The sequence below is a fragment of the Equus quagga genome, chromosome 6, assembly GCF_021613505.1.
Source record: "Equus quagga isolate Etosha38 chromosome 6, UCLA_HA_Equagga_1.0, whole genome shotgun sequence".
Taxonomy (NCBI): domain Eukaryota; kingdom Metazoa; phylum Chordata; class Mammalia; order Perissodactyla; family Equidae; genus Equus; species Equus quagga.
Window position 1 is genome coordinate 113,969,401 of NC_060272.1, and position 24,928 is coordinate 113,994,328.

Genomic DNA, 24,928 nt, shown 5'->3' on the forward strand with positions numbered 1-24,928 from the left:
CCATGTTGTAGCAAATGACAGAATTTCCTTCTTTTTTTAAGGCTAAATAATATTCCATTGTATGTATATACCACATTCTTTATCCATTCATCCCTTGATGGACATGTAGGTTGCTTCCACCTCTTGGCTATTGTGAATAATGATGCAATGAACATGATTTTTCTTCGAGATTCTGTTTTCAATTCTTATGGGTATATACCCAGAAGTGGCATTGCTGGGTCATATGGTAACTCTATTTTTAATTTTTTAAGGAACCTCCATACTGTTTTCCATAGTGGCTGCACCATTTTACATTCCTACTAATAGCACACAAGGGTTACAGTTTCTCCACATCCTCATCAACAGTTGCTATTTTGTGCTTCTTTCAAATAGTGGCCATCCTAACAAGTGTGAGGTGATATTTCATTGTGGTTTTGATTAACATTTCCCTGAGGATTAATGACGTTGGGCATCTTTTCCTATGCCTGTTTGCCATTTGTATATTTTCTTTGGAAAAACGTCTGTTCAAATCCTTTATCCATTTTAAATCCGATTATTTGCTTTTTTGTTGTTAAGTTGGAGGAGTTCTTTATGGATATTACCCATTTTCAGATATCTAGTTTGCAAATATTTACTCCCACCCCATAGGTTTCCTTTTCATTCTGTTGATTGTTTCCTTTGCTGTGCGGAAGTTTCAAAGTTTGATGTGGCCCCATTTGTCTATTTTCTGCTTTTGTTGCCTGAGCTTTTGGTGTCATATCCCAAAATACACTGCCAAATCCAAAGCCATGAAGCTTTTCCCCTAGGTTTTCTTCTAGGAGTTTTATACTTGCAGGTCTTACATTTAAGTCTTTAATCTGTTTTGAGTTAATTTTTGTGTATAGTATAAGGTAAGAGTCCAGCTTCATTATTTTCATGCACATATCCTGTTTTACCAACAGCTTTGTTGAAGAGTTTATCCTTCCTGCAATGTGTAGCCTTGGTACCCTTGTCAAAGATAATTTGACCTATATGTAAGGGTTTATTTCTGGGCTCTCTATTCAATTCTGTTTGACTATATACCTGTCTTTATGCCAGTACCATACTATTTTGACTAGTGTAGCTTTGTAATATGTTTTGAAATCAGGAAAAGTGAGGACTTCAGCTTTGTTTTCCTTCCCAAGATTGTTTTGGCTCTTGGGGCCCTTTGAGATTCCCTAGGAATTTAAACATTTTTTTTCTATTTTTGCAAAAAATGCCATTAAAATTTTGATAGGGATTACATTGGATCTGTAGATTGCTTCGGGTCTGTATGGACATTTTAACCTTATTAAGTCTTTCAATCCATAAACACAGAATGTCTTTCCATTTATGTTTCCTCTTTCATTTCTTTTAGCAACACTTTTTAGTTTTCAGTGTACAAGTCTTTCACCTCCTTGGTTAAGTTTATTCCTAAGTATTTTATTCTTTTTGATGCTATTATTAATGGAGTTGTTTTCTTAATTTCCTTTTCAGATTGTTCATTGTTATTGTATAGAAATGAAACATTTTTGCATGTTTATTTTATATATTGTAACTTTGCTGAATTTTCTTATTAGTTCTAACAGGGCTTTTTTTGTGGAATATTTAGAGCTTTCTTCATGTGTGTTATCTGTGATCAGACATAGTTCTTCATTTACAGTTTAGATGCCTTTTCTTTCTTTTTCTTATCTAATTGCTCTGGCCGGTACTTCCTGTACTGTGTTGAATAGAAGTGGCGAGACAAGGCATCCTTGCCTTCTTGATCTTAAAGACAAAGTTTTCAGATTTTCACCACTAAGTATGATGTTAGCTGTGGGTTTTTCATGTATAGTCTTTCTTATATCAAGGTAATTTCTTTCTATTCCTAGTTTGTGTTTTTATCATGAAGGGGTGTTGAATTTTGTCAAATGCTTTTTCTGCATCAGTCCAGTGGATTTTGTTCTTCAGTCTGTTAATGTGGTGTATTTAATTGATTTTCCTATATTGAATCATGCTTGCATTCCAGGAATAAATCCTACTTGGTTATTGTGTATAATCCCTTTAATTTACTTTTGAATTCTATCTGCCAGTATATTACTGAGGATTTTTCCGTCAGTATTAATCAGCACTATTGGTCTATAGTTTTCTTATAGTAACTTTGATTTTGGTGTTAGAGTAATGCCACCTCATAAAATGACTTTGGAAGTGTTCCCTCCTCATCATTTTTTTTTTTTTATAGAGTTTAAGAAAGATTACTGTAAATTCCTCTTTGAATGTTTGGTAGAATTCTCCAGTGAAGCCATCTAGTCCTGGGATTTTCTTTGTAGAAAGGTTTCTGATTACAGAATCAGTCACCCTATTAGTTATAGGTGTAAGGGAGGAAAAATGTTTTCCTTGACCCTCTTAGGATCCCTGGCTTGGTCTGAAAATTAAGCTGAGAAAGACATATTAACAAGAGAAAAAGCATACAAATTTATTTAATATAAGTTTTGCATGACACAGGAGCCTGCATAAGGACATGAAGACCTTAAGAATGGTTAAAATTGATTATTTTCATGTTAGGTTTGATGAAGAGTAGACAGTCAGGGAGAAATATGATAGGTCAGTGGGGGAAACTTAGCAAGGCCTGTTTGTTCAGATTCTTTTCAGCAGCATCTTGTCTTTGGAGATAAGGATGTTTCTTTCCTCTGGGGCTGGGGAGGGCACCTGTCATGTAAGAGTTTTATGACCTGTTTCAGGAGAAGAGTAGGGGAAGGAAGGTGGTCAGAGTGACCTTCTTGCTTCTGCTGTTTTCTCATACTCTTTCAGCTTAAAATATTCAATATACCGACATACTATTTTTGGGGGGTAGCCTGTCCTGAGTGTCATCATAGGTGTGTTTAGACTTCTTATCTCTTTATGATTCAGTCTTGGTAGGTTTTATGTTTCTAGAAATTTACTCATTTCATCTAGGCTATCCAATTTGTTGGCATATAATTATCCATAGTAGTCTCATAATCCTTTTTATTTCTGTGGCATCCGTTTTCACATCTCCTCCTTCATTTCTGATTTTTGTTATTTAAGCCTTCTCTCCTTTTTTTCTTAGTCTAATTAAGGGTGTGTCAGTTTTGTTGATCTTTTCAAAAAACCAACTTGTAATTTCATTGCTTTTTTTTCTATTCTCTATTTTGTTTATTTCTGTTCTCTTTTTTTATTTCCTTCTTTCTGCTAATTTTGGATTTAGTTTGCTCTTCCTTTTCTAGTTCCTTAAGATGTAAAGTTAGGTTGTTGATTTGAGATTTTTTTGCCCTAATGTAGGTGTTTACTGCTATAAATTTTAGGAGTTAACTAAGTTTTGTTGAGCACCATTGGGCCAGGCTCTATGCTATATGTATACCTTATTTCATGTGGTTCTTCCAACCATGCTAACATAGTAATCGAGTTAGGTAATGTATATAATTTTATGGATTAGAACATTGGTGTAGAGAAAATATTAAGTAACATGTCCAACTGACCAAAGTCCAAGACGTAATTAGTGGAGGAATTGCATTTTATCCCTGGTCTTTCAAGATCAAAACCCATGTTCTTTCTAGGGTACCAATGTGTCTGGGATATCATTTTCCTACACTGTTTGCATTTGGAACTTCCTAAGGATATAGCAAAGAAATGCCCAAACATACTGAATCCAAAAGGAAAAAATAAAACACTAAATAAAAAACTATTGTTCCTTAATTGATTTAGAGAAAATGCTTAGGTGAACTCTTCCTGTAAAGTGATATGATCAGTGTGTGAGAAAAAAAATCTCTTCAGATCATCTGACTGTCTGATATCTTTGTAATTTTCACGATGGAAAATAATTAGTATCTGGAGGGTAGTCTGTCTTGACAAGCTCATGTAGAAACTGAAACTTCTTGTCTTAACTTTGACTAGGCATAGTTAATTGTGATACTTAACATGTAAAAGCAACTGAAAAATATTTAGGGCTTTTACATAACGATAAGTATCAAGCTCTTCTCCTTGGCACAAAAATATTTTCCCAGTGAGCTGCATAAGCTGAAAATATGATTGCCTAATTATAATAATCATATTGCAGTTGCACACAGCACCTTTCATCCAGGAACGTCTAACCACTTCACAAGCTATAACTGATTGAGTCTAGCAGCACCTCTTTGAAGTTACATCAGAATATAATTTTGAAGGTGGTTAAGTATATTAAAGATGGCTAAAGGTGTTAAAAAACTTGCTCATGGTGAAGAGAATTAGGAGTAACTGGAAGTGCAGTCATCTCTCAGTGTCTGCCAGGGATTGGTTCCAAGACCCCCGGAAGCCAAAATCCACGGATGCTTAAGTTCCGTATATAAAATGTTGTAATATTTGCATATAACCTATGCGTATGCTTTTATATACTTTAAATCATCTCCAGATTATTTCTAATACAATGTCGATGGTATGTAAAAAGTTGTTATACTGTATTGTTTAGGGAATGATGAGAAGAAAAGAAGTCTGTACACATTTATCACAGACCCAACCATTGTAGGCCTTTCAATCTGAGGTTGGTTGAATCCACAGACATGGAACCCGCAGATACAGAAGGCCACCTGTATATCTTAGGACTTTGTATCCTTGTTCCTTATAATAGAGCACCAGGACATTTTATTTTTTTCTAAAGGAAAACAAGGGAATCTTAAATCATCATTCATTTTGGGAAATTTTTACTACATTAACTTCATTAAACTGCTATAAGGATACAATTTAATAAGCAAATCTTGCTTTAAGAACATTTTTAAATTCACTCATAAAAAACATAAAGTGTGTTTAGCAATTAAGTTAGGAACAATTAATGTTACTGCATTTGAAAGGCATGTGACAAACTTCCTTTATGTCCTTTACAAAAAAGGCAGTATAAACACAGACTTCAGAGAAGTATGTCCCCAAAATGGGAGAAGTCAAAACCCAAGAGGAAGAAAATATTTGTCGTGAGAACTTTAAGAACAATAAGACTGGGTTTATGGGGAGGAAATGGGTGATCAGAATAAGAATTTGGAGTCAAGACCTCTGGGCCTTTCTATGTCATATACTTGAAAAGCACTTCCCCCTGTCTTTGCTTCTGATTGAAAAATGGAAAACAGCTTTGCTTCACATATGCAAATGGACTCTTTTTGAATTCTCAGCCTGATTCCTCCTAAGAGTGAATCTATCACTTTGGATTCAGGTTACTTACAGTTTAGCAAAATTAGTCCTGGAATGGGGGCCAGCCCCGTGGCTGAGTGGTTAAGTTTGTGCCATCCACTTCGGCAGCCTGAGGTTCACCAGTTTGGATCCTGGGAGCAGACCTGCGCACCACTCATCAAGTCATGCTGTGGCAGCATCCCACATGGAAGAACTAGAATGACCTACAACTAGGATATACAACTATGTACTGGGGCTTTGGGGAGAAAAAAAGAGGAAGAGTGACAACAGATGTTAGTTCAGGGCCAATCTTCCTCACCAAAAACAGAAAAGAAAAGAAAAGAAAAATTAGTCCTGAAAAAGAAAAATTAGCACCCATTCCAGAAAGAGATGTACATGACAAAGTTGGTGTCAATCTAAGCTGTAGTCCTTATCTAACTTCCTTTCACAGCAAAATTACTTTTTCTTTAATATCCTTTGTTGTTGCAATTAGCCCATATTTGCCCCTGCTAAAGAACAGGCCTGAGATGCTAATGAAACCCCCTTATGCTCCTTTGAAGGCAGCTCAAAGTCAGTAACCTACAGCCCAGCAGTGAGGAATAATCTGATGGAGAGCTTCTGTTTAAGACAATGTGGTTAGCTTTTATTTGGAATGGACTGTCACAGCATTTTCAGAGAAAGCCTTGCTCAACACTCCAGGGTTTCCATGCTGTGTCTCTAAAGTACCTCTCCACCTTCACCTTCCTCCACATTCTAGATCCTCGGCCCCTCTGGTGGCTTGCCTCTTCCTGAGCGTGAAATGAACTTTTACATCTATAGGCCTTTACCTATTTTCCTTATTCCACGATAAAATTATAATGTGCTTCTTAGGATAGGCCACACATACCCATTTCTCTCTGTCCAAAACTATCTTATTCTTCACTATTCAAGTGACATATATCTTCTTTTCCCAAAGAAAATTAATCCATATTTATTCTCTGCTACATTGCCACATATATATGGACCTGTATTTTCCTCTCCCATCCGTTTCTTCTTTCATCATGTTTCTTGATTTGCCATGCACTAATAATCTTAGTTAGGATAGGATTAATGGATAGGATAGACCCACAGCACTAGAGGAATTCATGCTTACCACTTCTTTGTCATTTGTCTCTGTATTTGATTGTCACCAGTATGCTTATTTCTCCCATATCTTGAAAAATTCTATCTCGAAAAACCCCCTTGTTCACATGTAAACTCCTTCTACCAATGCAGTCATCTCCCAGAATCAAACTCCGAAGTAATTCCAACATGCTCTGTCGGACTCATGGAGGAACCTTCACCTTTCTTTGCAAACTGTACACTGATCATACTCTGTTCATGTGCAGTCTCGGAGATTCAAGACACTGTAGGGCTGGAAGGAATTTTGAAAATGATCTCTAATATTCTTATCTAACAGACGGGAAAATAGAGGCATGGGAAGATTGGGTGACTTGTTACAAGTCACAGGTTAAGTTACTAATGGAACTAAGACTGGAATCAAAATTTCAGGTTTCCTTTCCATTCTCACTCTACTACACCATCGATAGGTAGTTAGGTCACAGGGCATCACTGGTGTAAATAAATAAAAAATCAGCCATCACCTCTGTTTTAAATTTTTTGTATACTATTTCTTCTGGAAATCAATTAAATCATATTCAATGGAGGGCAAACTCTCACACATCTAGGTGAAATCACCATCTACATTAATTAGAGTGAAATTCCAGGAGAATACTAAATGGGGAAAATGAACCTAATATTTTAGGCAATATTATTTCAATAACTGTAACTAATTTCATTTAAAATAAACACAATAATTTTTCAGAACAGTATCATGCCAAGGGACAGTTTAAACACTTTAATTTCTAAAAGACTTTAGTGTTTTAGAAGCACGTGAGTTGAGTCATGGATAATCTGTGGTGCCGGAGATGTCATGCAGCTATTTGTGGGAAATAAAATGTAAGCAGCTCAGTGACATTATGAGCACTGAGTCATCACAATGCTTGGTATATGCTGAATCACAGATAATCAGAGAGACAAATCCATTAGAAATAAAGAGCAAAGCCATTCCTTCCTCATGGACCTCACCTTGGTTCACATTGAAAAGACAAAATTTATTTAGTCTTATTTGAAGTATTAATTCATGGTATGAATGTTCTCTTATGCAATAAGGGTAACTTTTTTCTAATAAATAGGAAATAAGCAGTGATTAAATAAAGGTAAAAAGGAGTTAAAGATCTAGGGACAAAGAATTAACGAAACTTTCATCACAGCAGAGTCCCACTTTTAAGTTCCTTGGTCTCATTTGCATTATCTGGGCTGTTCCGGGCCCATCTGCATTTGCACCAGTTCTAACAAGATTTCTGTCTGTGGCTCTATTATTTGATTCTATCAAAGTACATTTTCCAAAAAACATGACTCATACAAATTTAAAACAAGCGTATGCTAAAGATTTATTTAACTCTTTAATGGGGTGAACTGTCAGGATGGAAAAGGTGGATAAGGAAGAAACAGAGGAGCAGAGGTCACATAGTCCCTTAGGAAAGGTATACTGAGTGAAATTCACCAGGGAGTGTCTTGTTTTTTTTCGCTTTTTTAAATACCTGTAAGATTGAGACCCTGGCAACCCAATGCCTAAATCCAGCTAGCCTGTTTTCGTAAATACTCTTATTGGAACCCAGGCAGGCCCAGTCATTTACTGTGGCTGCTGTGGTTGCTGTCTAGCAGGCTTCATCTAAGGTAATTGCCCAGGGCCCCTTGCAGTGACCTCGAAGAATAGTTGGGTGTAAAAGACATTTTAAAATTTTTCCCCCTGAATTTAGGGTCTTAGCTTGGGAAGGCAGAATTAAAAGGGTTACAGTATTATTAGAGTAGATCTACTTATTTGATTAAAACACTATCATATGTGCCTGGAAACAATAGTTATAGTTTGGAGTGAGAATGCAACACAATTTTAAGTAACCTTTTTTTTGGTAATCAAGGATGGCGAAGTCAGCACAAAGTGCAGAAAGTTATCAGGTTAGATAAGGAATCTCTGCTATCTGGGCACTTTACACAGAAGAATAACCTTTTACTATCTCTTGTTAACAACAATCTAAATTTTTCTATACCAATTTTTCATTCCAACAAAGGAAAAAAAAAACTAGTTCTAGTTTTGCATTAATATATTTAGCAGTAATTTATTCACAAGCTCCTTCAAAAATTTATCTCCTAGTTAATCCCTCAAAACAGCAAATTTTACCAACATTTTTACACATTTTATTGCTTTTTTTTTCAGAATCAATCTTTGGAGATATTATAATTCAAAGCAAATAAAGTTTCTTTTTTTTGTATCTTTACTCAGTTTTCAATATCAAGTCAGTTCTATCCATAACTGTCTTCTTTCACATTCTGGAACAATTTTAATTGAGAACAAAAATACTCTCCTCTTTGATAAACAAAACACATTTTACTTATAGTTCTTTGCCATGATTATTCCTAGTGTAGTCTCAACCATGTATATAAGCCGTAATTTTTAATCAAATTTACTAATCTTTCAGAGAGACACTGAAAAGAGAGTAATTATTGTCTGTCACATCCAAGCATTTTAGCAAACCAGCAAAGCTTACACAACTATAAGATCTCCACAGCCAAATACACACCTTTCACACCTTTGTAGATGGCAAAATTACTATGTTCATTAAAATGACCCAAAGATGCAGCCACTTTATTACTATTAAAGAGATCCATAACACTGGTGATCAGTGTTTCAATATTCTATCTTCCTTAGAAGTTGAAGATTTTTATTTATTAACTTGACTTAATATGTCTAAGTTCTAAAATTAATAAATATCTTACAAATTATGTTTAAGCTGCCACAGTACAGAACATAATTAGTTGAGTTAAAAAAATTAAGAATTATAATTCAGTGTAGTTGAATACATAATTGTATATTTTCTTAAATATTAAATATATGGAAGAAACATTAGCTTATATCATCAGTAAATCAGTATAAAAAATTTATGAAGTTAATATTAACTAGTCTTTTCATTAGAAAATAAATCCAAATCTTAAAAAATAAAATTAAATTTTATGTTTATTCTCTATCCTGGAAAAAAGCAATGAAAAGATACATAGCTATTCATAACCTAAAACTACCAAACCAATATATGTCTAAAGATTCCCTTTTATTCTTCTATAGAAATGCTTCTGAGCTAGCATTGACTGTGAAGAATGGCTTTTTTTTTTTTTCCTTAAAAAAGTCAGTACATTCAGTGTATGAGAGTTCAGTTTATTTTCTTGAAATTCTGGGATTGTTAAATTTTTACAAGTATTTTTACAAGTAGCCTCTATTATTAGAAAAGTTTCCTTTTCCTTAAAAGACTTTATAATTTAATTTATTAAGACATTCGAAGTAGGAAAATATTTCATTTTCTTATCAATGAGCAGTAAAAGTTTTTTCTCAATTAAATGCACAACCACCAACAGGACATGCAAGTTGAATTCTACCATCTCAGGCACAGAGCATTAGAAAACACAGAACACACATTCTCGAAGGGTTATTCTCTTACTCAGTGGAAATAGAATATTTTCCACCTGGATTTGAGCACACTAAAGGAGAAACAATACAGACCAACTAACCATATTCTGTGTCATCTCTCACCCAATAGAGAATAGGTTTCCATCATTCTAATAGAGATCACCAAGTGATCATATCATGAAACCAGATTGCCAACTACTGCTACCCCAAATGGGGAGTAACTCATAGGGTATGTGAATTTGACTGGCCTAGTGATTCAGTACCCACAAGCCCCCAGAGTTGGCTGTTTTACACACGTTTCATACATGAAGGTTCAGTATTCAGCTGTGGAAATGGACATGACCTAAACAATGAGTTAAACAAAACATGTAACTATTGGCCAAGAATCTGAAACAATGATGTAGGGGAGGAAGACATTTCCTCTGCCCACTGTGGGTTCTTCTGGCCGGAGAATGAATTAAATTCACATGAGACAGAATAACAGGAGAAAATCAAACAAAGCTTTATCACATGTATACATGGGAGAGGCTCAGGCAGCCTGAGCAACTTGCCAAAATGGCTGAATCCCCCACCTTAAATATCCTCCTCACCTAAAGACAAAGGAGGATGTTGGCAGTGGGGGGAGTCAGTTACAGGAGGTTACCAGACAAGCACAGTAAACAGGAATAAGATTATAATGCAGATTTAAGTCCTTGCCTTCTGCATTGATAAGAATTTCTAGAGATAAGGTCATCCCCCATTCTTCCTGGTACAGAGAGGGAGACACCTTTACAGATGGAGATTTCCCTTACAGATGTAAATGTCTCTTAACAAAGGGTAAGTAAATCTACTTTTCAGTTGCTTTCCTGTCTGCAGTTTATTAAAAGTAACCAGCCCCAAACAATCCCCGTGCCAAAGAGACATATCTTGAGGTGGCCAATTCCAGGCCCCCACAACGACAAAGCAGACAAACCAGAACAAAAAGCACTGGATCAGAAGAAGAAAATTGAGAGTCAGAAAAGGTAAAGTTCGCTTGCTATTTGTGATCCACTCTGGAAGCCATTCCTTGGGCAACTTGGTTTAACTAGTTCTAGCAGGTGAGCACACTGGGCATCTTGAGGGCAACCTCCAAATTGATCAAAGCATAATTTTCAAGAAGCTGAAAACATGACTCTCATACAAACAAAGGGAGCACATGTTCAAGATTTGTTAACTCATTTAATGAGGGAACCAGCAAGATGGCATAGCTGGTTCAAAAGAGAATTAGAGGGATGCTTTGTATATTTTCTCAGGAAAGACATACGAAATCATTTTAAGTTAGAGGCAAAATTGTTTAATGTCCAGCAGGACAATACAACCATAACCTTTGAGATTATTGTTTTTTAACTGGACAGAAGTCATTTTCATGTCTTCCAGATACAAATCTGCAAGTCAACTTATAACTTCATAAGTCTGGGCCAAATTACTAGTAAAGAGCAGGTCACACGAAAGTATATCCCCATAGATAATTAATTAGTGCTTTGATGGGCCTCTCAGGCTATGCTTCAGCATATCATTGAAGAGACATTCAAACTATTTACACATCTTTAAGCTCACTGATCCTTTCCTTGGCTGTGTCCAGTCTACTGATGTATTTATCAAAGGCATTCTTCATTTATATGACAGTGTTTTGATGTACAGCATTTTCTTTTGATTCTTTCTTCAAATCTGCATATCTCTGCTCGTGACCCACCTGTTCTTGCATGTTGTCCATTTTTCATTAGATTCTTTAGCACATTCATCATAGTTATTTTAAATTCCCAGTCTAATAATTCCAAAATCTGTGCCCTATCTGAGCCTGGTTCTGATGCTTGCTTTGTTTCTTCAGACTTTGGTTTTGCTCTTTAGCGTGACTTGTCATTCTTTGTTGAAAGCTGGATATGATGTAAACGGAACTAGGATAGATAAGCCTCTAGCATGAGGTTTTGTATTTATCTGACTAGGACTTAGATTACGTTTACTGTTTGCTGTAGCTGTAGGTGTCAGAGACTAAAATTTCCTGTAGTATCCTTGTTTTTGTCTATTCTGTTATCTTTGGGCTTTCCTAGAGACTCCTTAAACAGAGTCTGAGGCCTGTAGTACTTTTAGGTGTAATCCCCTGTTATTACACAGGAGCCCCATTGGCGTGGTGCTAAGGTACAGAGAAAGAGAAGCGTTCAATAGTCCATGAACAGGTCTCAGTCTTTTATTGAGCCTGAGTTGTGTATTTCCCTTCCTCCCCAGTTTGGTTAGGCGCTGGTGAAATAGTTTCCCTTGATGGCAAGCCTTGTTAGTAGAACAGAGAGCTCTGGGAGATTTGACAATGGTTACTTTTCTATCCTCCTAGAAGCACAGGGGATGGTGAGAACCCAGTAGGGCTCCTGGAGGTAAAACTCATGAAAGTGTGGGAGTTCCCTTGAAACTGGGCCCTCTTAGAGTTTTTAACTCTCAAGCTAGTTCAGCAATTCATCAGTTACAGTTTAAAGTGTTCCTGCTTATACTGGCTCCAGCTGGAGCCTTCTGCTTCTGGGCTTCCGTTCTTGGTAAGCTGTGATTCTCTGTATCTACCTGTTTGTCTCTCAGGGGCAGCCGTTTGCCCTGTCACCTCAATTTTCTGAGGTCTCTAAGAAGAGATGCTGATTTTCTGTCTGTTCAGCTCTTTTCTTGTTGTGAACGTAGGAGTAATAACTTCCAAGCCTTTTACATGTCAACCTGGAACCATAATTAGAATAATAATTAGCTTCATCACAGATTTGTTGTGATGATGACGTTAAATTTATTAGATAAATTAATATTTAAGACATGGCACATAGGAAGTATTTGGATAAATGGCAGATACGTTTATTAATATTCCTAAAGCTGTTTTTTTAAAAAATGAGAAAATCACTAGACAAGAAAGTTAATGTATTAGCAGTGAGTGTTGGAATAGAGCAGGTGTTCCTCATTGGCCACTCTCCAGGGTGTGAGATCACTGCTCCTACTCGTGTCATCTAGAGAGCCCCACCCGAAGTTTCCCAAGTGAAAAGATTTAGTCACTGTTTAGGCATCATACGAAAAACAAAACAAAACTGATCTTTGGCATCATGAAGTGAAACATTTCAAATTTTGCTAAATTACCAAGATTTGGTAAAAATGAATGATTGCAACAAAATCCCAGTGCTTCAGTTACATTTCCTATGCAAAAGGACGGTTCTACAGAAATCCCTTTCTAAAGAAAATGGGTTAACATTTTTGTTAACAAACAAAATCTGGCTCATAGGAGGCACTCAATAAATGCAACTTTTATCCCTATCCTAATCTGCTCCCCACTTTCCCCTACGGAGGCCAAATTAAAGCAAATTCTTCAAATTACATGAAGAATTCTGAGAAGCAATAGTCCAATTTAGTAAATTTGCCAATATTGAAAATCCAATGATGTCAGTATAATCTTAGTGTATTTTTTTTTTAAATTTTTTTTATTTTTTTCCTTTTTCTCCCCAAAGCCCCCCGGTACATAGTTGTGTATTCTTCGTTGTGGGTCCTTCTAGTTGTGGCATGTGGGACGCTGCCTCAGCGTGGTTTGATGAGCAGTGCCATGTCCGCGCCCAGGATTCGAACCAACGAAAAACTGGGCCGCCTGCAGCGGAGCGCGCGAACTTAACCACTCGGCCACGGGGCCAGCCCCAATCTTAGTGTATTCTAAACTTAAAATTACATCTGAATGTTAACTGTTTAGTTTATTATCTTATCATTATATACCCTACATTTTATGACCCTCAAATCATAGGGAGTATTATTTATAAGTGACCTCCATTGAAAGCATCTTGTGTGTTACTAGATACCAGAAATAGCATCTGCCATTTCTCCTTCAGGGTAATAAACTACCTTTTTTAGGGAGAAGAGAGGTGGTCCTGTGGGAGATGCTGATGGGCCCCTCAATGAAGACGTTGACTTCCCTTGAACATTTTTGTCCCCATCAAGAAATCTTTTAAAAAAGTGAAAAATAGAGTAAGTAGTTAAACTATGAAACAATGTATCAGAGCAGCATTTCATAGACACAGTGGTCCAGCATCCATCACCCAATATTATCCATAAGTAGAAAGATCTCTAGGCCTTTGCTACTCAAAGTGTAGTCCATATACTAACAGCATTGATGTATTAGTTATTCATGCTGCATAACAAATACTCTAATACTTAGCAAGGTGAACAACAAACGTGTTATCTCCCAGCTTCCATGAGTCAGAAGTCCGGGCACAGATTAACTGAGTGACTCTGGCTTAGGGTCTCTTTACAAGTATGCAATCAAAATGTCAGTTGGGGCTGCAGTCACCTGAAGACTGGATTTAGCAAGGATCAGCTTCCAAGCTCACTCATGTGGCCAGTAGCAGTTGGCAGGCCTAGCTCCTTGCTAGCTGTTATCCAGAGGTATCAGTTCCTTTTCATGTAGATCTCATAATAGGCGGATGGCTCTCCTCAGAGCAAGTAAGAGACTGTACCTAAGACAGAAACCAGTCTTTTCGTACCCTTCTCTCAGAATGACATCCCGTCATTTTTGCCATATTCCATTCCTTAGAAATAGGTCAATAGGCCCAGTCCACACTTAAGGACAGGAAACTACACAAGGGTGTAGACGACCAGTAGAAAGGGGTGATTGGGAGATGTTTCAGAGGCTGCCTACCTTTACTCACAGCAGCTGGGAATTTGTTAGAAATGCTGGATCACAGAATTAGTGAAGAGAATCTGAATTCTAACAAGATCCCAAGGTGATCCGGATGGATAGTAATGCTGAGAAGCGCTGCTCGAGGGAGCAAGGCCCCTGCACTTGATTCTGGTGCAGAGGCTACTCCCTCACTTCATTCACTCACTAGTTAAGGCTGCTTTCTAAGAAGTGCAAAGATCAGTTTTCCTTGCAACTCAGTTCTCCACTACTCAATGACAAAAACAACTTAGAATTACTGAAGTACCATTGGGATGCAAATTGAAGATTAGAAATAGAATGGGGGACTGGGAGAAAAGGGGGCAGAAGGACTGTGAGAAAGAGGCCTAATACCAACATTAAGAAGTTACTGAGAGAGGCAATTAAGCATTTGGGTGGGGGAGGGATGTCTGGAACCATATGAAGAAAGGGCTACAGTGCTATTTCCTCAAGAGCCCTAAGTGCACTGCTGAATAACTCTGCATTAGGAAGGCTCTAACGGTGGCCCCTTCCTACTTGATTTTGCTTGGTTCTACTTGCTTCTGTTTACCAAGACAGAGAAGACTGCAGCATATTTTAGAAATCTGTCCATCAAAAATTATAATATAAAAATGCAAATGCTTAAGTGAGTTTCAGCTATCTCAATTATTCCCTTTCTAAGAATGTTTCATGTCTCAATGAGGCTTAAAGAATAATCTATATTCAATATTTGAAGTCTTGCCATAAAAAAACACTAATAACTTTGGTATAAATATTTTACATTTTGCTCAAATTCTACTTAGCGGAACAGATAAAATTATATTGAGCTTTTAACCCTGTATAGAAAAATAAATGCCCTAAGGGAGAAAATGAAAGTCTCTAATCTACTTGTTACCAAATGCAGTAGATTAGGTAAAGCCTTTATTCTGTCTCTTCAATGGGATACTGGAGCCAACTCTTACTGGGGTGTGTGAGCTGTTTCTTAAATGTTTAGGAGTTTTATGAACTAGTTTTTAATTATAGTCATTATTAACACTTAAAGTATGTATATAAACCTACAAATCTTAAAGTATGTATATAAACCTACAAATTATGTTATATGAAAAACAAAGGTAATAAATACTCATCAATTTGTAATTATTTTACTATTAATTATTTTCTTGAGGTCATTTAAAATATTTATTGTACCCACAGGGTGAAAATACTATGTAATGCTATGCTACTGAGCATCTCTTATCAACCCTATGTTTAGTGACATCACACTGGTAGCCTGAAATTGGCCATGATAAGAATATTTACAGCACACAAATTGGAAAACACTATAAATCAGAATTTGACTTTTATTTTATTGATTGTCTTAAGATCGTGATGGGGAAAATGTTAATACTGCAGCTTAAACTTAGAAGTTTGTCATATCCTTAGCTATTACATTATCAATAGCACAAGAAAAATTGGGAAATATTCTTCACGTATTTAAAAACTATTATCCAATTCAGCAAAGTTGCTCACATCACTGACAAACCTGTAAAGTTCAGACATAACTAGTGCTGAGGCTGAAACAGGTTTCAGATTAATGAATATAATTTGTGCTAGGGTGAAAAATAGTTTAACGGTAGATCATGTATCAGATGTAATGAAAGAAAATTACTGAGAAAAGAGTGGATTGGGATCAATTCTATTTGTTAATTGTGGTTGAACTGCAACCACTGGTTGCTGTACATAAAAGACTTCAGCAGAAATGAACAAAAGCATTCCGAGATTCAATTAGTTATGTGGAATTTACAATAAAAGGTACTGTATGTTTTAGTATTATTTGTAAAGTGTGCTACACGTCTTTTATATCGGCACAATTTCTGTTACATGTATGTGTGTGTGTATAGTTTTCCCAGGGAGCCAGCTGTTAAAACATTTACCAGCACACCTCGCTGCCTCCTCCTCCGCTCCCAGTGTAAACAGGCCCACTACATATCACAGGGGAGACCATTACCATGTCCTGTGTCCTAGTCTTCCATGCAAAAGTACTATTTTAAGTTCCAAGTTAGAAAAATGCACATGCAGAAAGAACGTTCATTATAAATTAGTGGAAACACTTCTTGTCGGGTCTGTGTTCTGTGTGTGAGCTTCTCGGCTACAAATGTGGGGAGTCCATGTGTTTGTTACACCATTACAAGTGAATTTCAGCTCAGGTGATTTGCAAACTCCTGCATTAGCCAAAATTGCATTTTGCACATACGTATTGAAAGTACTCAGGAAAACACTTTTCACTGTATTAGGATATGGGAAAGGAACTGACATCACAGGCACCCAAGTATCCACTGGACCTAGAACCTGGCGGAATAAGACTGAAAAGCTCCCTGTATTACTTTGGTAAGCGGAGGACTGACTAGCAGAAACTCTACAGATCTCTTGAGCAGGCCTGGTGGCAGGAATTTATGTTTAAGATTCAGGGAGTCACATGTACCCCCTCCAAATAAACCAGATGCGGCTTTCCAGTTTATCAAAACAACATCAGTCCGTCAGCTGTGCTGATGACAGTGTTTTTATGTACGTAATTTAGTCCTTGGGGAAATTATTCTTCTATAAGGTTTTGGGAAAAGAGTGAACTCTTTTAGCTATTGCTCAGTTCCACATATAAACACCACAAATGGAGGAAGACAGAGCTGACTGCTATAAAATGGAATCCTCTGTTGCCCAATTAGAAGCAAATTTTATTATAAATTTTGAACTGGCCAAGAAAGTGGAGAAAAGCGTTGGCAGAACAGCGCCCACTTGTAGAAGGCCACAGGCTTTTCTCCCGAAGCATTCCACACCGAAAGCAGCGGTGGACCTATTCTACAGTGTCTTCTCAGACTGGAAAGAGACCTTACTATCCTTATGGATCCTCTGAGAAAACAGAGGAGTGCTTGAGAAATACAGCTATTAATAAAACTGCTGGAAATTTTAAGGATGGGTAGGCAGCATATCTTCTGCGATCATCGAATTAAGGCTGTTGTGAATTTGGAGAGGGAGCAAATTTGGACGTGAGAAGCTTCTGTAAAGGGAACACGCAGATAAACTGCTGGAAAACAGTATTCCAAGCACCTTTACAACAGCTCTTTAATTTAGTACATACTGATGCTTTTGCAAATTTTTTTTTTGTATATTTGGAAATAAATATGGCTAGAAAAGAAGCCTTCCACCAATTACTAATCTGAAGAAAATGCTGCTTGGCTTCCTCCAATTAGAAACTAGGATTAGGGCATCACATTAAAAGGCAAATCTACTCTGTCTTCCTTTCTTCATGTATGTGATTAAGGACTTGCTTTTAAAGTAGTCTTTCTCCCTTCTAATTGGTATTACAGTTTCCTGGACATCTGGGATTTAGGTCATGGATACTACTGTGGATGTTACAGTAGGAATGCATAACTAGGGGGTGGCTTGCTTTTATCTGATTAGTCAATTCTTATATACAAAAGGACCAAAATAGTGAAAGACAGCTTTATGAGAGATATGAGTACAAGCCTGCAGTATGACAAGGTAGAGTGGACAATCTCCCTGCTGCTCATGTGCACCCTTCCGTTAACATGTAGTCATATTAAAGATGATATGTATGTTTAGGTTGGAGCAGATCACAGATATGATTTTTATTTAAACCTAAATAGCAAGGGTTAAAATTACTATTACCTTACAGTTTCTGATAAGGTGATTAAAATTCACATAGAGCTCAGACTTTTGACTTTAGCTATGAGTTTTGCTAGCTAAATCTTTTGCTGGAGATATTGAGCAGCAAAATTGATCCGTCTCTCTAAAGCTTGCATAATTGTCTCACAGCAGCAACAATTTAGTAATCAAAAGGCCGCAGGAATGACAAAGACTCAGAAACCATTGTCAGAATGGAGGGAAACCCTGAGATGACCTGATCTACAGAATCTTCTTATCAAATAGCATCTTAAATGAAACCTCGACACAAATTGCAGACACAAGTGATAGGTGGGTTCCTCAGTTGAATTAAATCTTCCTTTTGTAAAGTAAAGACTGCTTTACTGCCTCCACTGAGGCCTGTGGCTGCCTGGAGCTCAGAAGAAAACCCTCTGATTTTTTTTCAGGTATACGGAAGCTGAGGCCCTGAGCTGAGCCTCTTTGCCCAAAGTCACATAGGTAGACAGACCAGTGGGGGGCCAGAACCCTGTGCTGTGTTGCTCACCCAGCAGCACAAAAGAAGTCAGCTTGTTTGGCAACTCCCTGATTCATTGAAAATTTGACTCCATTCCTGCTTTCTTGGATTCCACTGAGCCAATTCATAACCTTTGTATTCTTCCAGTATTAAAATGAGAGATCTGGAAAAGTTTATTATTAAGAATATTTTCTTTTTCAAGATCCCTCATTTCAAGTTCCACCATATACCAGTTCATCGCTCGTTGAACATGACGTGAAATTTCAGCGTTCATTCAGTCTAGAGTACAAGGACCTTTATACTGCAGTCCTGAAGCACAAGAGACTCAAAAATGAAGATGAAACACATTGCAATAACTGTAAGGGCCAGAGTCGGGGAGAGGGAAGAGGAAAGGACATCCACGTCTCTTTGGATCGATCAGGGCAAACCTGGTTTATTTTTTGGTGAACGTCCTATTTGTTTATTTGCTCCCTTTGTTCAACTCATTGCACCAAGTGTTTACAGAACACCTGAGCTGTGCTGGTACCAGTTATCACCTCAGGACAAACAGAGTAATGTTTGGAGTGTGAATCACACCTTGAAGTCCACTTCCTTCCCGAGATACTATCTCGTGATCTATACACTGAAGCTAGGAATAACCTTGTACCAGTTACTCAGTGTTTGCATCCTGTGAATGAATAGGAATGGGATTGCCTGCTGAGAATGCTTCAGAACTGAAGCTGCCTCTTTCCTTCCTCTTAAGTCACATGTCACTGACCCAAGGGGAGGGGTGTTCCTGACAGATGGTCCAGTCTGAAGCAGTCGTTCAGTACTTGACTAAATACTTTTTGAGCACCTACTGTGTACCAAGCACTCATGCGGGTCTTGGGCACAGAGTGGTGAACAGGACAGACCCAGTTCCCTGTACTCTGGTGATTACACGCTCATGAGGCAACTGAAAACAAGTAAACAAATAATAAGCAGAATGATTTCAACTAGTCATAAATATTACGAAGGGAACAAAAACAACATAGAAATGTAGCGTAAAACTAGGCATGGGTATTGGAAACGTGACTGATCAGAAATGGGCTCTCCAAGGAGAAGGACACAAAATCAGACCCTGCCAGGGCCTCCCAATTCTCAATATCCTCAGAGTAAAGTCATGGGACCGTCTAAGACCTCAAGTGAAAGAAGTGCACAGTTTCCTGCAGTGGGCAAGTCTACTCTCTTGTTCGTCATTACCAGACTTCTAAGGACTGACAGGAATAACAGTGAAGAAAGGTGGGGCAGCTACTGGAGACAGAAGCAACATTGTGATTTCGTTCGGTAGTGGATTGCTCATACTTTCCAGGTTCATGAGTAGCTCTGTAACCGCACCTTGGTTCTACGAGAAAACAGTGTGGAGCAGCCTGGAGCTCCAGGTAATGGACAGGCAGCCGTGTGAACCGGCTGGCCCAGCGCTCCCACAGTGGGAAGCTGTTTACTCTCTCACGGGACAACACAGAGTTAGACACAGTTAAATCCGTAATCATTATCTGCCGGATCAACACGTTCTAACTGACTTGCTTTCCTCATTTTTTTTTCCCCAACAGAGTGGTTCAATGGCCTGTGAATGTTTGCCTTCAGAAGACAAGGATTTTCTTATTTAAATAAATCATTTCATGGTGAAAGGAATCCTTTGTTACTTCATAGTCTGCTTCCTACTTATTCATATTGCTCAATAAAATTGAAAAATCTGTATTTGATGCAGCCACTGAGTAGCTCAGACAAAAACTGCTGAAAAAAATTTATCCTAAGTGTTTTAACCCCCAAGTGACACAGTTGCTGGGAATGTAAATTATTATTGTCTCAAGAGCTGAACTTTCACAGATCCTAAAATTATGACTATTTCTAAAAAAATAAATCAGTGCTTAGGACACATCTTAAGAGATGGAAGAAATGTAAGACATGCCTTCTTTCTTTAAGGAACTTAAAGCTTAGTTGAAGAAACAGCTAAAAGACACAGTAATAGGTAGCAATGTAAGATGGTACGAAATTAAGCTATCCTGTCGAGATGCAAACTAAAAGGACTGTGGAGGTTAAGCGGGTCAGCAGAGGAGACTGGAATCAGTAAGTACTGCTTGATGAAAGAAGGAGGACTTCAAGAATGGGAGGATTTGAGAGGAAGAGAGTAAAGTATTTCAAGGGAGGGGAATAAGAGGCAACACACCCAGAGCTGGGCATGGGCTGGAACACTTTCACGGGACAGGGTGGGGATGTGAACAAAGGCAGCTGTGGGTCATTTCAGGAGCTCTTGGGAATGGTCACGTTTGTACTGCACCATGCCTTCAATGGGTACAGCAAGTTTTATCAGCTACAGATGCCTAACCGAAGAATTTGAGACTTTGGCTCATATTGATTTTCTACACTCCTCAGTGGACCTACGCAAATTGTTGGTAATTTGTAAATATTTGCTGTGTTACTTGTAACTTAAATAGTATCTTGATGCCTCATGGGGTGTGTGAGTGAATTTGAGCATAAAGACTGCCAGAAAGCCTCCTTCTCCAACATAACGTCATTGCAAGGTCACTGAGACCGCACCACAATAGAAAAGTATCTCAAGACTTACTAAGTTCGCATCTCTCTGTCTGAACACCATCAGAGAGAAATGATTTTCATTGTTAGCCTCTATGCAATTTATTTTCAGTGCTTTTCTCATGGAAGATAAGGAAGTCACCCAAGTCACTTTATTTAATATTCTAGCAAACTGAATTTTTAAATTGTACTTTATGCTATATATATATATATATATATATATATATATACACACATGTGTATTTTTTAAAACCTGTAATCTCACATCTTTGAAGTCATTGGTAGAAATTCCATCTCTCCTAATGTTTGTTGATCACATTCAGTCAATCCAAAGTTTGCCTTCAGTTATGGATTAACTCCTAACCAGGAAATATTTTTGCAATATGAATACATACGTTTGAAGATAATAGGCTCCTTTCTCCCTTATGGCTTGAGTCACTCACGACTGAGTGCCTTTGATAATTCTAGAAACCCACAAATCTGAATTCGCCCTGGATCTTAAAAAAAGAATTAGCAAGGCCACCCTCTTGGGTTAAAGACCCCAAATGAATGAACAGGAATCCCATCCAAACCATAATGAATGTGACTAGGACCTCTAGTGGCCAAACATGTCCCTGCCTCCCAGTCCAGGCACTGGACTCTTTAGAGGAGCCACATCCCTTCAGTTCCAACAAGAACAGGGCCGGGCCAATCGTGAGTTCTTACAACCTCCCTCTCCCTACCTTCCCCAGAACCACCACACCCTTGACATAGCAAATGTTTCCATTGAACTGTAGGGACTCCAAAGAAATTCTGCTTTGTGGCTGTGAAGACAGATTTCTCTGAAGTAACTTAGAACTATCAGAAGGCACTTGGGGGAGTTCTAGAACCTTCTCAGAGTCTCATATCCCAATTTTGATTGGAGCCACCCTGACATATCTGAAGCAAATAATTAGATTTACAGAAAATATCTGTATACTTCATCTTGTAAAATGGATGAGCCCCTTTTGGATTCAGGGAATATTAAAGCAATTTAGGTTTCTTAAAAATAAAAGCATGGGCTGGCTCCATGGCATAGTGGTTGGTTTCACATGCTCTGTTTTGGCAGCCCTCAGTTTGTGGGTTCGGATCCCAGGCATGGACCTGCACACCATTCATCAAGCCATGCTGTGGTAGAATCCCACATACAAAATGGAGGAAGATTGCCACACATGTTAGCTGAGGGACCATCTTCCTCAAGCAAAATGAAGAAGATTGGCAACAGATGTTAGCTCAGGGCCAATCACCCTCACCACAAATAAATAAATAAATAACAAAAATAAAAGCATTGTTCGGTATTGTTTATGTCAATATAGTCATAAAGAGTGCAGACCTTTTTGGTCTCTTTTCTGAAGATTTCGGTCTCTTTATCTGTAAAATTGGGATAAAGATAATATGTGTGTTACAGGGTTGCTACTATAATGAATGTTGAACTTCTATAATGATTCCTGGCACATTATTGCTCAAAAATAGGGAGCTGCTACAATGATGACGATGCTGATGCCTTAATTTCTACACATTCCTCTTCTCCCCGCTTCTCAGTATCCACACACATATTCCAAAGTAAACATGGATAAACTATTAATCTGGCCAGAGAGAGAATAAGTTTCTTAGCAGGGAACCTGACATTCAATATGATAGTCCCAGCCAGCTTGGTTAGAGTCAGGAATACAGTGGGAGTTTTATTACCAGTTTTGGAGCCTGATACATCTGGCAGGAAATGAGTTCTTTGATTATGACTCCTCCTACCATTGGTCAGCAGTTATCAAAAAATATCCTGAGATCAAGTGAATTATATTTTATTCTGTGAATTTAAAATTATGGATTACAGAAGATAGAGTCCAAATGAATTTGGGGTCTTTCAAGAATGCAGAATAACTGGCCTGTCTTTCCTTTCTCCCCCTTCTCCATAGGTTACCCTCAGAGCCACAGACGTGAGGCTCATGCGCCAGTTGCTCGTTATCAACGAGAGCATTGAGTCCATCAAGTGGATGATTGAAGAGAAAGCCACCATCACCAGCCGAGGCAGCAGTCTCAGTGGCAGCCTGTGCAGTTTATTGGAGAGTCAGAGCACCTCCTTACGTGGCAGCTACAATAGCCTACACGATGGCAGTGATGGGCTGGACGGCATCTCCGTGGGGAGCTATCTGGACACACTGGCAGATGATGTCCCGGGCCATCAGACCCCCTCAGACTTGGACCGACTCAGTGACAGCTCCATAATAGAGGACTCACAGGCACTGCACAAGCGTCCCAAATTGGATTCTGAATACTACTGCTTTGGCTAATGACCCAGTTTTTTGCATGGGACTGGTGTGCAATTAACTTGTATTTATCCTTCTTCTCTGCTGCTATATTTTTGGTGTGATTTTTTTTTTATGACAACCTTTTTAAAAGAAGCTTATTTTGAAACTGCTCAATGGTATTTCTGTTGCTTCTAATATTTCTCATCTGGACTGATTTATCTTTCTTTCTTACATCTCTGTTTTTATTTATTACAATGATTTTTCTCCCTTATTTTACAGTGGCACAAATAAAGTAGGGGGAAAAGACTAAGCAATAATAATGTTTTTGCTTTTGTTTTCAGAGCAAGGGGTCAGGGATTACAAGAAAAACTTTGCTAAATTTTACAATAAACCAAAGTCTGATAACAATTTTGTTGCTTATATTCTTAAATGATTCAAAGTTTCTTCTTCCAGAACATGTTGAGGTTTATTACTGGTTGTATATTACGTTGAACAAAATGCTTGGGACAAAGTTAGGGATTATTTCTAGCCCACAGATTCCTAGTGTAAAATCAACAATACTGTTAGTCACATAATTCATATGACAATCATTTGGAAGCCCCAACTATCTGCAATCTATTCACTTCAACTTTGTGTTCATATTGTAGATCAGCATTTTGTCATCAGTGATTCTGACTCAAACTGTAGACTAAGTTATGTGATAAGATCTCTGAGTCTCCCAAATTTCAAAGAGTCATTGAGATTAGGTATGAAGGTGATTAGAGGTTAAGGCGTCCTAAATGAAATTGTATTTTGAGATTTTGTTGACATTTACTTGTGTGCATTTTGCAATTCTGATAGGATGCATAAAAACATAGATGCATACATATGAATAGACAGATAATGGGAAGCAGAATTACTACTTATTTATGAAATTTAATATAATATCCTTTCATCCTGAGATAAATAATCTCTTAGTTTTCTGAAATGACATCTGAAAATATAACTCATGTAGTGAACATTTAGTTTTGATGTGATATTATTAATCCTCCACATTTCTTTTACCTTGATGATTCCCAGTGAGTGAAGCCAGTGAGATTTCAAACTATTCTTTGTAATGAAATGTTTCAGCACTAAATATTTTATGAGTCAAAAAGTTTTCCTATTCATAACAAAAATATCCATACTCAAGAAATAGTTTCCCCAAAATTTCCATTGTTATTATATACCTATTACACACTTGTCAAATGTATTGTTTGTTTCTAAGACATATATCATTCAATTTCCAATTAAAATCTACAAGGTCTATATTTTACACTAGTCCTTTTTCATAAATTGCTTGACATAGTCATTACCACCACATGAATTTCATGATGTGGGGATTGTCTCCCTTCTGTGTTTCAGGAAACTGAGGCACATAGAAGGTAGGTAACTGGGTCAAATCTCCCAGTAAGTGGCAAAGCTGGGATCTGAACTTGGGTCTGTCTTATTCTTAACAACACCACTCAGTACCTTTGCTACCTAATGAAATTAAATAATAAAGTGTAGATGAGAAAGCAAATATAAGCCCATGACAAAAAAAATGTGACTATTTTCCTTCCAATAAGTGGGACCTGCATTTTCCAATACTGAGCTTTCCCAGCCCTTTCCTAAAATCATATGTCCGGAGTCAGGATTGTGCTTTT

General features: G+C 37.6%; 1 protein-coding gene across 1 annotated transcript in view; it reads left to right on the forward strand.

Moving 5' to 3' along the window:
- LURAP1L (leucine rich adaptor protein 1 like) overlaps positions 1 to 23,672 on the forward strand; it is a 48,213-nt gene extending 24,541 nt beyond the window's left edge. Inside the window, exon 3 of the mRNA XM_046664933.1 lies at positions 22,932 to 23,672. Within this exon, the coding sequence (XP_046520889.1) occupies positions 22,932 to 23,306 (375 nt within the window). The 3' untranslated portion in view covers positions 23,307 to 23,672. The remainder of the gene's footprint in view (positions 1 to 22,931) is intronic.
- Positions 23,673 to 24,928: the final 1,256 nt, after the last annotated feature.